Raw genomic sequence first — 21371 nt, 5'->3', positions numbered from 1 at the left:
TCAAGTGTTGGAGACGTCTGCTGATGCAGAAGGTGTGAAGAAGTTCAAGGGAGCTTCTGCCTTTTCGATCCCGCTGTAAGAAAGAAAAGAAACGTGTATGTTAATGAGGCAGTTGTTGTGCAGGAGGAGCGCTGACAGAGACAGACTGTTACTGAAGCTGCTGTCTGAGTGCAGTCGCAGCTGTAGATCAATAATCACCTCATCGTTTATCTGAATCTCTTGTTTTATGACTTCAAAATGAACAATAATCGTTACTATTGTAACACAGGAATGTGTTCTTTGTCTTGGCGCGATCACTTCCAGCATTTAATCCCTGCATTCTGCTCATTTGTATGTTGCAGGATTAAAAATGTAATCTAGCTTTGTATTCATACGGCGCTGCCTGTTTCTCCTGAAGGCGTTTAGCTGATGCTCTTATCTGAGAGAGAGATTTACAGAAGAAAGCAGCAGAATAAGCTGGAGAGAAACTCTGCAGAAAGCTTCCTGTTGCTGTCTTTGTGCTGTGGATAATCTTAACACCTGCGCTGTGCAGACCTGAATGTGTTCTGAATGCGGCGCTGAAAGCCTGTGAGTGTTTTCTGAACGGGCCGAAGTGGCAGCGGTAGCGGCGGCGGCAGCTTACAGCAGACATCCTGAATGCCGGTAAATAGCCTCAGACTGCCAGACTTAATCTCTGGGTGTAAGTCTACCTCATGACATACGAGGCTCCGATTTCCCGGCCAAAAGCAGAGGGATTAGCCCAGAAACGTTAAACCCCTATCGCTGCTTAATGTCCGCTAAGCCACCGCTAATTAGCAGGCTGTAGCAGGAAGGAAGCCATGTGACGAGCCACTCGGCCAGGCGGAGAGTCCTCGCCGGCGAGCGGAAAGAGCGTCCACGTCCACACGCAGGGAGAGACGAGGAGATGGTGAACGGGTCGGGACATTAATGAGGGAGAGGGGAGGGAAAACAGTCGCTGATTGACAGCGAGAAGGAGACGATGGCACAGAGGAGAGAATATTTGAAGAGTTGAGTCACTCTGAGCTGTTGAAGAGATGCTGGAGGACGGACAGACACACAGACAGGCTGCTGCAGCCATGAGCTCACTCTCCACCAGCCTCCGGGACTTGCTCAGCTGTCTCCCAAGGCCTTCTGGGAAAAAGGCAGAGAAGATAGGCGCCCTCCCAGCAGCCACAGTCATTCCTGTGGAGACGACGCTGATCACAAGTGGAATCATCGACCAGTTTGTACGAAGTGACACCAGAATTTGTGTCTGTTAACTCTGCGTCTTCCCAGTTTTACACTCAGATCCCAACACTTTCCAACCTGGGTCTGAACTCAACAGAGATGAGACAAAAACCTGATTCTGCCTGTGCAGACACAAAAAGAGCTTCTGAGTATCTTCAGCCATGCAAAAGGTCCATTTACAGTGACCTGACTTGTCGTTTACGTATGCACAAAAGTCAAAAATGCATAGAATAAACAGCTGCTACATCTAAGACCAAACATTCAGGTGTTCTCCTGCAAAAACACAACCTGAGAACCATTAAGACGGAATAAGCAGCATCTGCCTCAGTGAACCTGGGAGCGTACGAGAGAAGTAAAGCAGTTTTACAGATTCGTTTGAATGTTATACAGCTTATTTTTCTACAAGTTTCTCCTCCTTTGAACAAAATGACTGTTTTCTCTGGGTTGAACATTTTGGATAATTTTCAGAAAAATTCTAGAATATTAACACATAACTCTGGAATCAAGGTTGCATCATCTTATTTTAGAAATATCATCACGTATGAGAGATGCAGTCGAAACGGAAAATATTCTTCTGGTTTGGACCGAATGTCCGGCACTTCCTGTCCGAAAACCTCACTGGTGAGATGCAGCGAGTTTTAAACCTCATGCAGATCTGACAGAGAGTAAATAAGAAGAGGTGGGAGACAGAGCCGCACACGATGAGCCTGAGTTAATACGGTGGCTACTTTTTGCAGTGTGGAAAGCGACGTACACATTCAGTGTGTAGTGAAAGGGCAGTGTGTGTGTGTGTGTGTGTGTGTGTGTGTGTGTCGGGGGGAGGAATGTTAACAGAGCCTAATCTGTGCTGTGCCGTGCTCCCGAGCTATGCAGCCTCCTTGTTTACCCTGGCAGGAGAGCAGAGAGCCGGACGCCGGGCCACGCTACGCTGCTCCGCGGCCGCCATTCCTCCGACTCTGTTTGCCTTGAGTCCCTGCAGGCCCTCCGGGGCAGCCTGCCTTCAAAGAGCCCCAGTGTAATCTGTAATGAAATCTGCCTGTGTGCTCGCAGGCGTCAGCGAGGGCAAATTATACAATTACACAATTAGACCTCCCCTCCTCCTCCTCCTCCTCCTTTTCCCCAGATCGGTGTCTGAGCGTTGAAGGGCCTTGTGCCGTGGCGATCGGCACCGCGGCGTGTTCCTGCTCCGGCTAATTGCTGTTGCGCTGAAGTCGGGCTGATGCACAGCCACAGTCACGCTCCTCCGACCCGCAACACGGAGCCGGGAGTCAGAGGAAAAGTGAGCCGAGCGCTGCAGGGGGGTTGTGTGTAGGAGTGTGACGGCGAAGAAAAAGTGTAATCACACTCAGCATTTACAGGCTGCACAACGTGTTATTTCACTGATAGAAAGTATTGAAAGAATTTAAATCTGCGTCTGGATCGGCATCAAAATACACACAGTGGCAGACAATCACTGGATTCACGCGCCAGGTTTCTTTCCTTCTGAGTAACAGCAGCGAGCAGTTCATGAGAAAGATATCGAAAAACCTTTAAAATCTTAAGAGAAAATAAATCATTAAGGGGGGGGGAACTCCTGTATCGCCACCAAAACGTAATCACTTCTTTTTGTTTCGTTTCCACCGACTCTCACTGAGATCTGTAACAATTTGCAGACAGCCTGAGTGGAAACGTCAGACTGATACAGACACTCCTGTGATCTCGTCCAACTCTGACAGGAGAAAAAAAAAAAAAAGAAGCTAAATCAAAGAGATATTTAAGCAGCAGCAGATGTTGTAAAGTGTGAAGAACGTCTGCTTGAAAACTTAAAATATATATAACCTGATCCTGTATTCGCTGTCAACCTCATTTGTGAGGCTGTAATATAAAACCTCCCCTCGGTGAATCCATCTTATGAATATGAATATGTGAGTTTCCTGCCGACCGACGTCTCCCTGCTGCCGCTTCTGTTATCCAACGTAAACCAAACAAACAGCGACAACAGGAGAGTATATTTAGGCTCCGCTCCTCACTTAACCTCGGCAGCTGACAGGTGTAACCGAGAGGAGATGTTATGGTAAACCACTTTCCACCACAGCGGCTGCAGATCCATGCAGGGCAGGGTTTTCTGCAGACCCCCCCCCCCTCCCTCCCTCCCCAGGCCCTGTGGGGGTTTGAGGGGTATCTGCCACGGCCTCCCCCTCCACCCTCCACCCTCCACCTCCCTCCTCCACTCTCTAGAAAATCCCACTCCCCTCTGCTGAGGAAATACCATCCAGCCAATTAGACACGGGATGGGATTCCTGCGTGTTGCTGAGCATACAGAGCAGGACGCCGCTGTAAATCAAACTCAGGCTGGAATACAAATATCCACTGTTGTTGTTTCTGGATTTGAAAAGCGGGCTGAATTTTTTACCTTCTTGTGTCTGTATCAGTCTTTGGAGAATAAGAAAGAAAAACTCTTGGCTGTGTGCTTTTTTTTAAAACCACAATATTAACCAAAATAAAGCAAATTGATAATAACAACCTATTTTCATTCGGTGTAAACTTCTTGTTCACTTAAATCTTAAAGAAATCAAAGAAAATAGAGGTGAAATTTTCATTGTATCACAGTTTTGATAGAAGGTTTCTCTTCGTCTTTGATCACCTGAAGCGTATTTTGAGCTTCTGCAACAGGATTTCATTGATTGTTAAAGGAACAGTTCGCCCCAAAAACAGAAATTCAGTCAGTAAAACAGTGTTGGAGCATTCTCCTAAACGAGCGAACGAGGCGGGATTTAAAACGGAAAGTGCTGTGTAGATAATGACAACAGAAAACAAACCATCTTTACCAGAAGATCAAGTTAAAGAAGACGTCACAGCACCGCCCACTCGCTGTGATTGACAGGCGATCTTGTGCAGAAACATAGCAGATAGCACGTCGGCGCTAAAGGTCAGCAAGTAAACCAACCCCGGGGTGTTTTTGGGACAACACCATGGAGACGAGACGGGAACCCCGGCTCTGCTGAATCCACACATGCAGCTATTTTGGGTTTTAAAAGCGTCATTGTGGCTGAAGGATCAGCAGCAGCAGGAGGAGGAGGAGGAAGAAGAAGAAGAAGAAGAAGAAGAAGGTGTTTTCAGGCTCAGATGAGTTCAGGAGCAGCAGCAGCAGCAGGAGGAGGGAGGAGGACCACACATCGGGAAAGAGACTGTTTAAAAAACTCAGTGTGTGTTTCTCTTTGACCGAGTGTGTGTGTGGCTGATTACGATTGCCAAGAAAACAATGTGTTCAGACTCCTTGGAGGGTTGTTCCCGCGCTGCGCCGACTGTCGCTCCAAATACGCCGAGACGGAGGAGACGCGGAGGGGGAGAAGTAATGAAATCTAACAGAGATTTCCCTTTTAAGGTGGAGGCGGTCGGTGTGCCGTCGCACGTGGAGAGCGTTTGTCTTAGCGAGCTGGGGAGTCTCGAACTCAAGCAGAGAGCTGCTCAGCTGCTCCATTAGAGCTTCATAAACACACACAGAGTCTACGGACCCGTTCGATACGGTGAAGAAACACTCTGTTTGTTTGCTTTATAAGAAGAAGCGTCTTTAATCACTGAACCTCTCTCTCTCCGTCTCTGTCTCTCTCCGTCTGGTTGTAATTACTCCTGTGAAGCCGGAGCCAGAGTTTGATGGCAGCAGCCAAAGAGATGTGTGTCAGAAATGTATCAGAGGAGCCCAGACGTGATTATAAACAGACTCACAAACACATGAGGGGGATTAGAGACAAATCACAGACAGGTGATGCTTTAATGGCGACACCTCTCTGATTGACTGATCAGTTGTCCCGCTGACATGAAAACCTGCCGGTGTCGTGCTGGTGGTTGAGGGATGTGACGCGCCGGGCCGAAGGTCAGCCGCCGGCCAACGTCGAGGTTGTTGGTTTGCATCTGAGGCTTTATTTTTAGCAGAGCGTCCCACATCATTAGCACTAGTCGGGCCCTTTTTGGCGGCTTTCGGCAGAGACTTTTAGGCGAGACAAATCACTCATTTGCGGATAAGTGCAAAGAAGAGAAGTGGAAAAAGAAAAGGGGGAAAGCCTCTTGAGCCTGTCGCTGTTGTTTTTTATGATTTCACCCTGTCTTAGCGACAGCATTAAAGATAGTTTGTGTATCTGCAGTCACGAGTCCTCCGGTTTCCCCTTCTGGAGTGACGATTACAGACGATTACCGCCTCGTGGTTTGGAAAGTTGCTGGAGTCTTTGTGGTGCGTTCAACGTGCAACGTTACGCGCCAAGCAAAGGCGTCACGAAGGCGATGTGACGGTCGGCCTTTGCTGCAGCCGGTGAGCAAAGTGAAGAAATGATTTTAAATCAATCTGAAGTATCAGAAGCACAAGTAAAAGTAAATTTACTTGGTTACCTTCCATCACTGGTCACAGTTAGTTCTCAAGAGTCTTTTAGTACTTTAGCACAGCAACACCGCTCTGATTTCACCTCAGTCATCTGTTGTCTGTTGATTATTTTCACTGAATGATTGAGTCTGGCCTCTTCAGATCTCTTCTGTTGTCCAAAAGCTCCTCATTTAATGCCATAAACTGCAAAGAGAACCAGTAAATATTTGACATTTTTTACTTGAAAACTTATCAAATCAAAATAGTCTGCACTTATGTTTCTCTCAGTCGACTGATCGACTTATCGTTGGAGCCCACGCGTTGCTTCGGGCTGAGACCTGAGTCCAACAGCACTCACACTAACACACACACACACACACACAAGCGCAGACATTGAGATGGTAATTAGCTCCTCTCTCTGCTGCTGCATTTAGAAAGTAAAAGAGACATCTGATGACCGGTCAGCCACCTCCCCTGCCTTTGTCCTCGCACACAGACGTATAAAGAGAGTGAGTGAGCCATGCCTCGGCGCTCTCCCCCCTCCAACACCCGCACAGCCGCCAACAATAGCTTCCCTCTGACTCGCTCCACTGTCTTTGTCCGCCGTCTTCTCAATACAACTCAATAAATCGCCCTGACAGGTTTCCAAACTCTCAGGATCGGACGATTCAAATGAACTCCAGCATTGTTATCTGGATGGGGGGGGTTGGAAGGAGATGATGAGCGTTGTTTGGCCCCCTCGTGACGCTTCACGCACCCATTTTATGTCCTTTTCAGCATCCGTCAAACTGTGTTTTACACCGTTAAACTTAACTGTATCTCTGCGGACGGAGCGGTTTGAGCCTGACACTGGAGCGAGATGTGTGCAGGTACTGCGTGTTGTTTACCAGAGCGGCGAGGGAAGACCTCCAGGGAAACCACAACCACACATCTGCTCTGGCAAAGCACATAACTCGCACAAGATGGCCCAATTTGAAGACAGGGCAGAGGAGCAACTTTCACCATCTGTGCCGCATTCTAGCAATTTACAAAAACATGTTACGATGAATTCCTGCAGGGTCTCCCCCAAATTTTCTATGATCTAAGAAGACATCAGAAAGGTAAAGAGAGGTTCGTCACGGCAGAACGGGTCAGATTCAAGTCACAGACACGAAGACTTTGTTGCCCTGATGGACTCGAGACTTGACTTGAGTCTCACTCTTACCCCCAAAAGTCTTGACACTTTATCTCCACTGAATCAGGGCTTAAACTTGAGTAAAACTTAAACTTCAGGCTTAACTTGTCTTGTATTTCTTGACTTTTCTTAAAAGGGATTGGAGACTCGATATTAGACGAATCTTGACTTGCTCCACTTACTTGAGACTTGACGTTGACTTCTTGAGTAACTGGATGCTTGAGAATTATTTCAAATAATTTCCTCGCACTGATTTTAAAGAATTGGAGGCGTGAGATGTGTCATGACTCGCTCACCTTGACCGTCCTTCAGATCATGTCGCGAATAACTCGATATTCACTGTCTTATCCTGATGTGTATGTTTAGTTTCTCATGACTGATGCAGCATCTTTGTTTTGTGTCTTCACCAACAGAAGCTCCGTATTGGACCAGGCCTGACCGGATGGACAAGAAGCTCTTGGCCGTTCCTGCCGCCAACACCGTCAAGTTCCGCTGTGCGGCGGCCGGGAACCCGACGCCGACCATCCACTGGCTGAAGAACGGCAAAGAGTTCAAGGGGGAGCAGAGGATGGGAGGCATCAAGGTGAGAGACCTTCAAACACGGATAAAATGAAAATTAAAGATTCAAATCTGGAGGAGGCGATGCTCTGCGCTCCTCCAGCTGCCCATCAAAGTGCCTTTTAGCAAGGCATTTTAATCCCACGCATGTCGAGTGGAGCTGCTGTGTGTCCGTCAGTAGATCAGTGTGAGCGCTGCGATGCTCCCTGGTGTGAATATCTATAACAGGACGAGTGTGAAGAAGAGTGTTGAAAGTGCGCTCATGCTCGGTGAATCTTCTCACGGTAAATAAAGGTTGGGGGGAAAGTCACCTCAGGGTCGGACGCCCCCCCCCTCCCGCCCGCCTCCAGCAGGGCCCCGGGGCCTGATGGGAATAAATTTAGAGGGTCATGCTGCTGTGCTGAAAACCGAGTGGTCCACAGATCCGTGCGTGCTCGCGTGATAGCTCAGCGCTGACAGTAATGCAGTGCAGCAAACAGCTGTTGTGCTCAGTTTTGTCATCGGATTCACTCTAAACACTGAGTGCTCATGTGGAATGGCACTGCTTAAAGTAACAGGGCTTGGTTTACTTTTGTGTTGCTTTAAACGGCCCCGGAGCTGTAGGATTAAAAGACGAGCTCGCTGCGTTAAGGACATCGGAATTCAAACAGTCAGAACGTGTGTTTTGGTTGAAAATAAACTCAAACTTTAATGATGTCTAAATCCTCAAATTTTGCCCTAAAGATGTGAATTCTTCCTCCTCTCCCAACCCCTTTCTGTCCTCGCCCCGTCCTCGTTAACTTCAGCTCGGTGACATTCAGTCTTTGTGATGGTGGACAGTTGTCCTTTGTCGCTTTAAAACTGACTTCATTCTGTTTATTCCATCAAACATTAGGCTGCATAATCTTTAATTCGCTGAGTGGATTCTGTAATGAAGACGATTAGCAGGGAAAAGGAGGCAGTTGTTTTGTTTTTCCGCGGCATCTTCCACCTCGAGGCACCGAGAGACGCTCCCTCTCCCTCTCTGCCCGGCGGAGGCTCCGGCATTTAAAGAGTTAAATGTAATGAGATCCTGCAGCTATTAACAGTTTACAAAGATCTCCAACATCTGCTCCCAGCAGACCAACAGCAGTTGTCTCCCTCCCTCTGTCCACACACACACACACACACACACACACACACACACACACCTGTCACCAGGCCTCAGGATGCCGCGAGGCTCCCCGACAGCAACTTTTAGCGTCTTCGGCGTGCACGATATAGTTTTTTGGTTTCTTTTTTTTCTAAGCAGTATTAATCCCAAACTGACCAGTCGGAGCTCTTTATATTTAATCCATCTGATCACCGGATCTCTGAGTTCTCCACTGAATCCCCTCGTGTCCCCTTTTTTTTTTCTGTAAAACGACTCACCGGCGGCGAGTTAATGAGTGTAATGTCTCACAGTAGACCACTTGCTCATCTCCCTCTGCAGCCATTTTGTGCCGTGCTCCTATAGGATGTTAATGTGTAATTAGAGAGCGATGTGTGTAGCTGCGTATCCATCGTGAGGTCCACTCGGCCTTGTACCGTGCTGTGGAAGTGTGAGCTGTGACACTGTAAGTTGTCAACGAGCCACTGAGACTTCATTCCTGGACATTTTTCCGCTCAGACGGGTCGAGCTTGGCACCGACCTTCTACGCTGTGGGTGTAGTTCGCACCGTGGCCACCCAAGGAAAAGCACTCAGGGTGTTGTAAAAAGTGTTTAGGATAAGTGTCCAACCGGGGCGCGTTAGATTTTTATATTTCAACGGCTTCTACGACTTCAGCTGTCTTTATTTTGTGAGGGTCAAAGTTAAAACATCTAAACCACAACTTACCATTTTAACTCACGTTCTGTTAACTTCAGCTTCGGCTTTAGACAGCTTGAAGATTTCTCTCAGTTTATTCCAGCTCTAAGGGAGATATTAAAGGAACATTCAGCTAAAAACTCTTGTGTTTTAAAACAAGTCCCCGGCTGTTTCACTTGTTTCGTGGAACGCTGCGACGCTGTTTTGCTTCACCCGATTCTCCATCAGCGTGTGGGTGACGATATAACGACTGAATTCTAATTTTGGGTGAACTGCTCCTTTAAATTGGCTTTCTGTATTTCTCCATCATCAGGCTCTAATAGAGACGTTAAGAGGTGATTGAGGCCTGATTGAGACATTTCTCTCGCTCCTTCTCCCCTCTGTGAATTCCCTGCCAGGCAAACTGCATCTAATTTCAGTCCGTGTGAGGATTTCAGCTCGTGATTTGACTGATCAATCAATCAATCAATCTTTATTTACTGATATCATCTCTTTATCTGGAACAAGATCACAATCCCGTGTCTTTAGGTTTGAGTAATTGAGTGTGATGGAGATCGAGGTGGCATTATCGAGGCGTTCCCTCCCTCCCTCCTGGTCCCGGAGCTGATTTAAAATCCAGTTAGCCGATCACCATGTGGCGGCTGTGGGCCTGCAGGGAAGGCGAGCAGAGAGGTCAGCCCTCAATATAATCAGGGTGCTGGGTGACGCGGCCCGGCTTCAGAGGGGTCAGAGGTAACGGCTTCACCCCGTCCTACATTCAGAGCCTGTGGTCATGCCACCACCAGCCTGCACGCTGCAAGAAATCACTCACGTCGGCAGCGACTGAAGATATTTGCGCTGCAGATCAAGTCACATTATCCGCAATAAGGTTGAGTGACGTGTCTGATTCTTTTTATACTGTCACCTCATTTTTAACATGATTATCCTTCAGATGCTCATTTTCCCTCCTGCCACTTGTTTGCTTTTCCCAGCGATCGTCTGTCCGTCAAACACTGCGAGAGAAACACCGGCGGCGGCTTGTTTCTTTAGCACTTTTCATCACTATTTGCTTCTCTTTGTTCTGTTCTCACCATACAATTAGGAGGAAGAAGAAGAAATGTGTGATTTTCTGGTTTATGTTACAGCTCACGTAGTCGATGTAAAGTTGTTCCACCTTGACACAAAAAAAAACAGCTTGAAAAAGTCTGACTTCACTTTTAAACGAGAAAACAACCTGTGTTTTTATAACCTGGCTGAAGATTGACTTGTCTTTGTTCGGACAGACCCCTAATAGACACAAAGACACTGTCTTCTGTCAGGGCAGACATTTTTTTTTTGCGTTGCATTGAGTCTCACCGTGTCACAGACCTCGTCACCCCACCTCACATCTGCCTGTGACGAGTTCACCCAGCAGGGTCAGGGGTAGACGGGGGGTACACCCGGAGTCCTGACAGCCCGACAATGGCCTCCTAAAGTCTCTATCCCCTCCAAGGTGAAGCTGTCTTCCTGCTGCCGCCGTCTTAAAATGACACGATCACTTTTGATTTGACAGCCGTGGCTAATTCACGCTGAATTGACTCGAGCCCGTGTCTGATTCTTCGGGTTTGTGGACGGGCGACTGGATGATTCTGTCGCACGCCTCCCGAGGCTGACTGCTAACCGAGCCGTGCTGATGAGCACAATGGAGCACCCACCAGTGAGTTTGTCATTTAGTCTGAGTGCCTTCAGATCTGCAGCGCGTGACGGAAAAGTTACCGAGTGAACGGACCATTAGGGTCCATTACCCGCCTACAGAAAAGCCTCCTGTCTTCACTCAGGAGAGGCTGAAAGTGGCTCTCTCTGGGGAAGCAGCGTGTTCTCCTTTGTTCCCTAAAGACTCTCATTTTAACAGTTAGTCCTCATCTTCTATACAAGCCTGAGATGACATTTATTTATATAAAATATGAAGACATATAGAGTCGCATCATGTTCGCGTCCTGATAGAACTGACTGTGGATGTGAGATGGACTTTTTGCAGTGTTGCGTGAGTTAAATATCCAGTGAACGTCTCACGGACACAAAACTTTACTTCAGTTTTCCTGAACTGTCAGTTTAATCAAGGATGAATTACATTTATCAACCTTTTTCTTCATAAAGAAAGGTGGAAAGGAACGTTGCTTTTATTGTGAAGAGACTCAGACAGACGGGTGTTTTTTAATTTGGTTACAGTCACCGAATTCAAAGGCAGTTTTGACGATACTGTTTATATTTTTGATGTAAACTTTATTTAACAACGAGGGGAGCAGCAATGTGAAAATGATCTAAAAGAAGGTGAGAAATGCTCAAATGTATATAAATAAAGGAACATTAATATGAAAATACATGTAATTACACGCTGCTTTTAAGAAAGATAATTTCTCACATGCCTGTCACGGACGGAACGTGTTTCTGGGGATGCATGCCGACTATTTTTGTTTTCAGGGTAACACGAAACTGAAGTGTGGAGAGAAACACTTGACTCTGATTTACAGCCCGAGTCTCCACAAAATAAGATCTTAATATCAGCGTTTAAATCCGACAAATCCTCTGATTCTCGAGCTCTGCGGACCTGAACTAGTCGGAACATCTTCTCAGTGTTTTCTGTCCCGTCAGGCCGTTCAGACTTTCACTTCTACCTCACGAGCGCTTTGTAAGTCCATTGAGAACTAAACGGTACGTTTGTTGAAACTAAATGAAACGGTAAATAGGATGTGTGAAAAAAAAAAAAAAAAAAAAAATTCCAGCAGGAGCTTTGTGCGCCTTCCCAGACAACTGTGGCGCTCCGAGCCGGCTCCCATTATGGAGGGGCCGGGCCCGGAGGTCAAAGGTCACCCCTCTATTGAGCCATCACATGGAGGTGGGGAGAGATGGGCGTGTCGGCAGCCTATTGAGCCGGGCTGAGCCTTCGACAGCCAAAGCCAATGCTGTTGTATGGTGCCACATATGGCAGAAGGGATTTTATTGTGCTCATGCTGAACTGCGGCGGCACAAGCGAGACAAAAAAGTTGTGTAAAGTAATTATCGTGTTTCGTTCCGTCCAGGTCGCTCGGCGCTTAACTGATTTTTCAATCCCTGTTTTGACAGGTTTCCAAAAGGCCGCGCTCTTAAACTGCCTCCACGCCGTTACTTTTAAGACCTTAAGCACTTTAAATCCGTGTTTTGGTTTTTTTTCTTCTTTTTTCCGATCCAGATTCTAACACAGGCTGGATTGTGAGTCTCCGTAGGCCGCGTAGGAATTCCTACACTTTGCAAGATTATTTTTGGACTCCTTTTTAATTTTAGACCCGCCACGGTCGTTCCGCTTTTTTCTCCCCTGCCGCTTTACCCAAACACACCGCTGATATCAAAAGACAGATTATGGTATTTATGGTTTTCTAACCCATTTCTTCTCTACTTTGAACCCCTCGTACTTTCAGTTTTTTCGGTCCTCTCCGTCGAGGTTGATGCAGTGGCGTGTGGAGCCAGATTCAGTCAACAGACCCACAAACTTCTCCAGCTTTAATAGCGAGCCCTGAGGGCCGCTTCTATCAGCTTCCGCTTTCTCTGTGGGTCAAATTAGACGGTAGCGCAGATCCGGGCCACTGGTCCGCTCTGACACAGTCATAAATTCTGGTAACTGGCCCCGCTGGTTCTGACAGGGCTATTTTGCGAGGTGAAGACGGAGGGTTTGGGACTATAAAGGGAGCAGAGCTTCCTAACTGCTCCGCTGCAAGAAATGTCTGCGTCTTTATGAGGCATTAAAGCGAGCGCGAGTTCTTGTTTTTGATTCGATTAAGTGCAGATCCGACCCGGTAGGGTGAGACGGCCCCGCTGTTTTTCATGGCGAGGCTGAAAGGAAAGCAAATATCTTCAAACAATGCAGATAACTTTATTCGTCTCAAGATATTTTAATGCAACTCAACACAAATCCCAACCTCCTTTCTTTGGTTTCAACAGTCTCACTTTTTGCAGCGTATAAGCTCCCCGTCCATTCCCATGGCTTGTGCCCTTCTGTAGGTCCACAGCCAAAAGCCCTAAAACCTTTAAAGCCTCGTACGACTCGGACGTAAGCTCCTTAATAATTTAATTCTGTTTGGAATCTGGCGTGATTGGAATGGATGGGATTATCACGTTTGGGGACTAATGCTGCAGGTTCAACGGGGGTTAGCCAGTGTAACATGGTAATAAAAAGCAAGTGGCATGTGTGGGAGGGGAGTAATTAAAAAAAAAAAGCCAAGGGGAAAGAAAGGCGAGAATTAAAGTGTAAATGTCACTCAGAGTTGTTAATTAGCACACAGTTATTAACTTCAGGGAGGGTTGTTGCCTCTCTCGTCAAGTTATCCACACTTTGAGGAGCTGCAGCAGTAAAAATCCAGTATTTAGATCTTAAAGCACAACAATTTATTTATGGGATATTTGTTTGTCCCAAATGTATAACATAGTCTAACAGCGGCAGAATTAGAAATGAAATTAAAGGTCAACACGTATTAGCCTCAAAGCATCAAGAGCTGAGCCTTTATTTTGAAGGTTTGCTCTGTTAAAACCTGTTAAAAAAAAAAATTGGATTTGTTGAAATAATCAAACGTGTTGAAACAAAACCGGACAAAAAAAAAATCTGCCGGGTTGTAAATCTTTCACGTCCACTTTTGGGGATTTCCGTGCCGTCAGGTTCAGTTAAAGGATTACGCACAACTCCAACGATTGTGTCAAACATTTGTGTTTTATTGAGCTGAAACTAAGCTCAGATCTTAATTGGTTGAAGTAAAAAAAAAATCAGAATGTGTACAGTAAGTAAAGCTGTCAGATGAATGTAGTGAGGTCAGGAGTCCAGTGGACGAAGGTTCCCACGAGTCTTTGAGTCCTTGGTTGAAGAAAAAGTTTTTGACGATGGACATAAATAGACACGGGTCGTTGAAAAGAACATGTCCTCCAATATCTTCATATTGGGATTAATGGTGAATGTGGCATGGACAGAACCGGATGTTGTGGGTAACCGAGCCCGGCGTGTTGATCTTCTGATGGTGCTGGAGCTTTGGGTCGGCCTGGTCGTGCTGTGGATGCAACTGATGTGTTTTAAAGTTCTGTGCACCGTGTGGTTAGAAACCGTTCACACTTTCTGAATCAAGATTGTTTCCAGGTTTAAGCGATAATATTTTTCAGTGTGGTCTCAGACTTTTGGATGATGCTGATCCAGGTCTCAAACTGTGCTGGGTCTGAGGCGACTGAGCCCTGAAACGTCCTTGATGTTTAAGAGGGAGTATGAACCCTGAAGTACGAAAGTACACACGAGTACTTAAAAGCCACTTTTGAGATGTAATCAGATCTTTTCTTGAAATGAAGACCATAACTCGGATCACAGCCTCGCTCTGTTTCTGTTGGTGGTCTTGGCCTCTTCTGAGCGTCGACTCCAGCTCGTATTTTACCACCTTTTAGCTTCCCTCGTCATGCGTCGCCGACTTTTTTTTTTTTTCCCTTTCTTTCTCCCCTCCTCCTCCTCCTCCTCTCGGCGACCGCAGCAGAAGGCGTCACTCATCTGCTCATGAGAGCAGCCATTGACTCCAGTTTGACTCCTCGGCTCTGAGAGGGGGGTAGACGGGGTGGAGCCAGCCGCTCTGAAAAACCATTTGCCAGCGTCGAGCCTGGTCTATGTTACCACGCAACTGCAAAAAGCACACACAGGCATAATATTTACACTGTTACATTATTTTCCGCGTGCGCCTCCAAGAGAGAGAGAGTGGAGGAGTGTGTACTGTAAGACAGAGGAGGAGGAGGAGGAGGAGGAGGAGGAGTGTATCTCCAAATATATACGTTCTGTGAATGGCTGGCCGCTCACCGAAACGCGTGGGGTTAAACGTTTGTGAAAACACGAAGCCCCTCTCCGGGTTGGCACATTTTCCTACGCAGGTGATGTGAAGTGTTCCACCCTGAAAAGCCTCTTTGTTGACATCACTCACTCCCGTCTTCAGCGGTTCTGACCCGTCTCTCGGGAGCCGTTCGCTCCACGCTTGTCGCACAGCGGCCGCATGTTTCCACTTACGCTTGCGGAGGTCATCCCCGTTGGCCCGTGGAGACTCTGCCCATCGATGCGTGGCGGGGTTCTCTGTTCTCGCCTCGCTCGTGCCGCCGAGCAGCTCCCGAATCTGTCGAGTTAGTATCTGTCTGCCGCTGCCATCACACACACGCACACCTGGTTTGAATTACTACGCAAAATTTACCCTTCGACTCTCCGGGGATGGATTGCTCTTGACTGGCACAGTGGAACCAATTTCAGAAGGTGCAAAAAAAAAAAAAAAAAGTCTGTCTGTCTGCTGCAGGATTCTTTGCTCTCCCGTCTGAAACGATCGCTCTAACACTCTGCGCTTTTGTTTATAACGTTGTTTAATTGATTAAGCAGTCACGCATCTTGAGAATCATTATGCGTGTCCTGTCACATTTCTTCTGCGTCCAAACATTTCTGTTAAGCACGAGCCAAAGTCTGCACCGGACACCGAGTCCAGATTTTCTGCAAATCACTTCTGTTCCGCATCAAACGAGCGTGCAAGTTAATGAAAGGCGGTCTGAGCTGTATTAGCATTTGAAATGTCGGTTCAAAGGGGGTTTGCACCTCAGTAAACACGCGGCGCACACAGCACACCGCTGTTTACCGACCTGCATGGAAGCTCTGTGATGTTTTGTACCAGAGGATATCAAAGGAGGGAGCGAGGGAAGAGATCTGACGCCGGGGGAGGATGGTTCGCTCCGGACAGAGCGCCCGTTTGTGGAAAAAAAGGAGGATTCGTGTTGTGTTTTGCTTCCAAAATGTTCTGTACAGGATGATGTAGAAAGTCCTGAGACATCCACACAAACTGGACCTGATTCTGTTATCACGAGAGGAAATGTGACACCAAGCTCCCTCCTGACTTCTCTGTTCTCTCTCCTCCCTTCAGCTGAGACACCAGCAGTGGAGCCTGGTGATGGAGAGCGCCGTGCCATCCGACCGGGGGAACTACACCTGCGTGGTGCAGAACAAGTACGGCGCCATCACCCACACCTACCAGCTGGATGTGCTAGGTAAACAAGCCGGAAACATTCGCTCTCTCTCGTCTGTGTAAACAACGAATAAATTATCATGCACGAGTGGTTTAAAAACCCACAAGAGATATTTTTAAGTGTACCTACGTCTACATCTCCTGCAGCGCATCATTCCCATGCCTGACTCCTCTAATGACTTTCTCCTCGCAGAGCGCTCCCCTCACAGGCCCATCCTCCAGGCGGGCCTGCCGGCCAATCAGACGGTGGTGGTCGGCAGCGACGTGGAGTTCCACTGTAAGGTGTACAGCGACGCCCAGCCACACATCCAGTGGCTGAAGCACATCGAGGTCAACGGCAGCCGCTACGGTCCCGACGGCGTTCCCTACGTCAACATCCTGAAGGTGGGTCTGCAGCCTGACGCTCTAATGAGTCTCGTCTGCCTGGAGTAGATTCAGCGTATGATAATTTCTCTCATAATGAATCTCTCCTAAATGTCTTGTTTAATGAGTTTCTACAGTAGGTGGGTCTGCACGGCCCACGGCTCTTTTCACCGCAGCGTGTAATTGACGAGGCCCGTCCTTCGAACGCTGCACCTTCATTACAGAGAAGAAAAGCTTCACCTGCACTTTTTCGTACAGCAGCATATAGAAAATGAGCTCTCATTAACCAAACAGTGAATCACATTGTAGGTTTCTGTTCTAATATATGACACCTGGGGCCAAACGTAAAAAAAACCACGCATCTTTTCCTCATACTTCTCAGTTAGCCTGAAAATTAACGTCTGACCATCAGCTCGGTTTTTCACGCTGTCAATGATGTTGTTTGAGTCGTGATGAGACGGATCGACGGTCGCCACAATGACAAAGAGATTCCTTTGCTGGATGAAATCAATATTTGCTGAAAAACAAGCACAAGTTTCTGAGCTTCTTCTCTTTTTCATTTCATGCTGTTTTCTCCATCAAAAATCTCGACATGAAGGAGAAAACACAAGCTGATCCCATCAGTTGTGATGTGTCCATACATCTGATGTGGACGTACAGATAAATAACAGTCGACAACAACTTGAGCTTCATTTTGACAGATAAAAGTTAGAAAATGACTCCTTCAGGGTCAGATTTTAAACTTTTGTTTGCTTCACTTGATGCACCTTGTTGCTGATGCACCTGACTCGTGTCTCCAGGTGTTCCTCGTTTTGTCCCGTGCATGCTGTCTGTCTGTCTGTCTGTCTGTCTGTCTGTCTGTCTGTCTGTGACGCTCCCTCGTGAGATAAATGTTAAACAAACAGCGTCACATCGTGTTAAGACTGTTAGCTGGAGGTGTCGTCTCCTCCCCAGACAGCGCTGGTGTCAAAGAATAGAGCAGAAAGCATTCCTCAGTGAGGAGGACAACACCCTGATCCCGCTGTGAGGCGTGTTTTTTTTTATTTAGAGTAAAGAAAGGAAGACTCCCATCGAAACGCCCGAGAAGGCCTTTTTGCTTTCTTATTTGGCCTCTCCCTTTTCTTTTTTTTCCTGCCTCTAGAGAGAGCGAGGGAATAAAACAAACATCTGGTTTGGACTAAGTTAACTGCCGTGGTGGCGGCAACGCAGGGAGAGAGACGGGCTCTGTTAACCGCCGCTGCCGTCAGATGTGCTGCGTCGCGTGGTTTGAGGAGGAGGAGGAGAGAGGAAAGAGGGAAGAGGCACCCAAAAAAGCCATGGAAAAAATGAGTGGAGGAACACAAGGAAGGGCAAAGTCAGCAGGGAGAGAGCGAGGGAGAGAGAATGTGTGACAGAGTGGTGGGTAAAGATGGAGGGCGAGAGAGAGACTCGGAGAGGGAGTGGGAGGGGAAGGCAAGAAAGAAAAGTGGTGAAACTGAAACAGGAGAAGAGAGACAGAAAAATGAACACTTCAGGCCTCGTCGCTTCCTCGCAGCTCGACTTTGTTGAGCAGTAAGTTGAAAAATAATGATATGAAGGCAGGAGAGCGTCCTCGGGCTCTCACCTCTGCAGCGCTCTGCATCAGTGATGGATTATTGTGCAGCTGAAGCCTTAATTAATATCCCTCAGTATCAACGCAGCCTCTCGCCGGTGGATCCTGTAATCCTGTAGTTTTATAATCATTACTAGATTGAAAACACAGAGTGTTTTTCAACAACATCCATCTTCACACAACACTGAGAAGAGACAAACATAATGAAACATTCAAAAAGGATTCATAGCGCCGCTAATCAGGACTGAGGAGTGAATGCACCATAAATAAACACTAAACTGAAGAGCTATACGAGATAAAAAGCGTGAATTGTGAAATTTAAATGAACATAACAACTTAAAGGAGTCTTTCTCATCAAGATCTAGAGGAGTCGACCCTCCCATTACTCTGTCTGATAATAAGTGCAATGAGATGTTTGGAAGAAAGATAAGACAAGTATACTTTCTATACTTGTCTTGAATCTTGGTAAATTTGTCGAGACGCAGTGCTGACATGATGGCTCGGATTATAAAAACATTTTGAAAGTAAGATTACAGCAGGAATTGACGTAATAATGGTGCATCAGAATTTATTTAAACTGATTTCTTAGTTACATAATTTACTGATAATTATGGAGAGAAAAATCTGTGGTGCATTTAATTTAATAGCGATTCGGTACGCAGACTTTCATCAGGTTCTTTTAGAGGACGTAAAGAGACTTTCTGATAAATAAGCTGGTTGACATAAGTGCTGGGAAAATATCAGCTCACTAAGAAAATGTGGAACTGCTCCTTTACAACTGGCTCATTCAGAGTAATTCATGATTGATTTAACAGCCTGAAACAGCCGCGAAGTTGTTTTTCTTTCAGCACAACAAGTGATAATTAAAGATACATTTATATGACAGACGTATTAAGAGACGTCCAATCGATATCTTTGTTTATTCCAACGTGAGAGAACGAACGAACATTGTATGAAAGTGAATCTGGAGGGAGAGAAAGGAGGTGGTGACACACACTGAGAGCAAAGGGAGGAAGGAGGCAGAGAAAGAGGAGGAGGGAGGAGAGAAAGAGGAGGAGGGAGGAGAGAAAGAGGAGGAGGGAGGAGAGAAAGAGGAGGAGGCCAACAGAAAGAAAGAGAGAGGCGGGAGAGAAGCCTGTCAGCCCAGACCGCGGCTCCACGCTCTATTTTCGACTACCACATAATTGAAACAGTATTTACCGAGATGTGTGTGTTCGCGTGTGTTCATGTGTGTGTGTGTGTGTGTGTGTGTGTGTGTGTGTGTGTGTCTCCGGCCCCACCACAGTTCATTCAGACTCTGCGACATCTCATGTGTGGCGTATATACTGTAGGACTTAAATACATCTGTGGTGGTGGGAGGAGGGGGTCATGCAACTCCTTTTTTTTTTTTTTTTTTTGCCTGAATCGCTCTTTTGATGCCTGGAAAAAGAGTTAACGATGAGCAACTCACCCCAGCGTGGAGGGAGGGAGGGAGGGAGGGAGGGAGGGAGGCGTCTGGAGCCGAGCCCTGGATGTTCATTAAGCAACTGTAAAACATGATATGTTTTCTTCTTTATGTGCTTTGCCCGTTTAATTATTCATCAGCAGTTTCTCTGCTGGGGAGCCCGTCACGTGCAATGTGTGTGTGTGAGTTTAGTCTGTGTGTGTGTTCATGTACGCAGCACACACACACACACACACACACACACACTCTGAGGAGATTGACATACTGTAATGCCTTTTAATCTACTATTAAACAGCTTGTGTCGCTGTGCAGTGTCTGTGTGTGATTGTGGTTTTACAGGTTCGACGTTATTATGCTTTTAATCTCACAAAACAGACGGCCTGCTTCGCTTCATGTGTGTGTGTGTGTGTGTGTGTGTGTGTGTGTGTGTGTGTGTGTGTGTCAAGGTTTCCATGTAAATTAGCAGTACATCTACAGAACCTTAAACTGTACAGCTACCACTACCAGTTTAGCTTTTTCGTTTAGCTACCGTAAAGCGAAAGACAACCGTAAGAACCCCAACTGATTTTGGTTTTCACTCAGTGGCGGGCGACACTCTCCACTGAGTGAAAGTCTGTTCATCCCCTGATTTACCTCCATTTCTATCACTCTCCTGCTTAACTTCTGGTGAGCACTTTGGTCGGGGGAAATTAAACGTCCTAATGCCTAAATTCAACCTTCAATATTTCCCCCCCACCCAAAAAAAATCGTAGTATATTACTGGACATTATTCAGTTGGATGAAAATAAAGTATTACCTCTGATGACACTGATCAAAAAAAGCAAAAGAAACTCGCATCTGAAATGTTTTAACTTCAATTTGCAAGTTTCACTGCAACAAATTGCAATAAATTACAAACAGAAGTACAAAAAATCAGAAAGAATCTCACCTGTTTGGAGTGAATTTGTGTGGATGTTCTGTGTTCGTTGTAAAGGCCTCACTGTGCCTCTCAACTCTCCCCTTCACAGAGTGTTGTCAGTAACCACACTGAGGCCCACAGTAAGTTGAAACTGTCCAACGTGACAGACAGAGATGCCGGGAAGTATTGGTGTCGCGCCTCCAACTTTGTAGGCAAGTCGGAAAACGCTTTCTGGCTTAAGGTGCACGATCCAGGTAAATCCTGAGCGACGGCCGCCATCCACCACCTCTGATCCTCCGCTGTCTCGTCCTTTTCCTCATGGTTGTGGGTTTGATTGGTTCACTCTGGCTTCCTTACAGACACACACACACACACACACACACACACACACAGTCCTCTGCTGGGAAAGCTCACATTCTGTTAGCGATCCATTTTAACGCCCGGTGCCTTTTTGTCTTCCTGCACCGATCAATAACAAACACAATAACACACCTTTAATTACTGCAGTGACTTCAGAAGCTTCGCCCTCGCTGCCCCACAAACCACCTTTACACACAAACACGTAAACACACATACGTATATATAAAAGCCCCCCGCCGACACACACACACACACACCGGTATTGATTTCCCTTGGAGTGCACTCTCCAGCTGTATTAATGTGCCTTTATATGAAAGCATGCAGCGGGACTCTGATTCATGACTCGGTCTGGATGTCACTGTTCATTACTGAGGCCTCAGGAACCAGAATCCCCCCACCGGGCCACATCAGACAGTGGGTTTGAAACGGACTCCGCCACAGGTCATCACACCAGTCATTAGTCAAAGGGGGGGGAAAAGCCACAACTGCAGCAATTCACTTTTATGAGTGATTTCAGGGTTATTTATAGGTAACTATGAATCTTAATGGTACTGCAAAGTAGGTTTGCTCAGCTGAGACGATCAGAAATGTGGAGATTTTCTTATTGAATCTCG

General features: G+C 46.7%; 1 protein-coding gene across 10 annotated transcripts in view; it reads left to right on the top strand.

Moving 5' to 3' along the window:
- fgfr3 (fibroblast growth factor receptor 3) overlaps positions 1 to 21371 on the top strand; it is a 71633-nt gene that overhangs the window by 33089 nt on the left and 17173 nt on the right. For 9 of the 10 annotated variants that reach the window (XM_037071349.1, XM_037071346.1, XM_037071351.1 and 6 more), the window contains exons 5-7: positions 7148 to 7317; positions 16000 to 16123; positions 16295 to 16485. In XM_037071349.1, the coding sequence (XP_036927244.1) occupies positions 7148 to 7317; positions 16000 to 16123; positions 16295 to 16485 (485 nt within the window). Of the gene's footprint in view, positions 1 to 7147; positions 7318 to 15999; positions 16124 to 16294; positions 16486 to 20506; positions 20652 to 21371 lie in introns of all 10 variants that reach the window. The other variant, XM_037071347.1, reaches the window with a different exon arrangement.

The sequence above is a fragment of the Acanthopagrus latus genome, chromosome 16, assembly GCF_904848185.1.
Source record: "Acanthopagrus latus isolate v.2019 chromosome 16, fAcaLat1.1, whole genome shotgun sequence".
In the NCBI taxonomy this organism is placed as follows: Eukaryota; Metazoa; Chordata; class Actinopteri; order Spariformes; family Sparidae; genus Acanthopagrus; species Acanthopagrus latus.
This window is presented reverse-complemented; position numbering and strand designations above follow the sequence as displayed.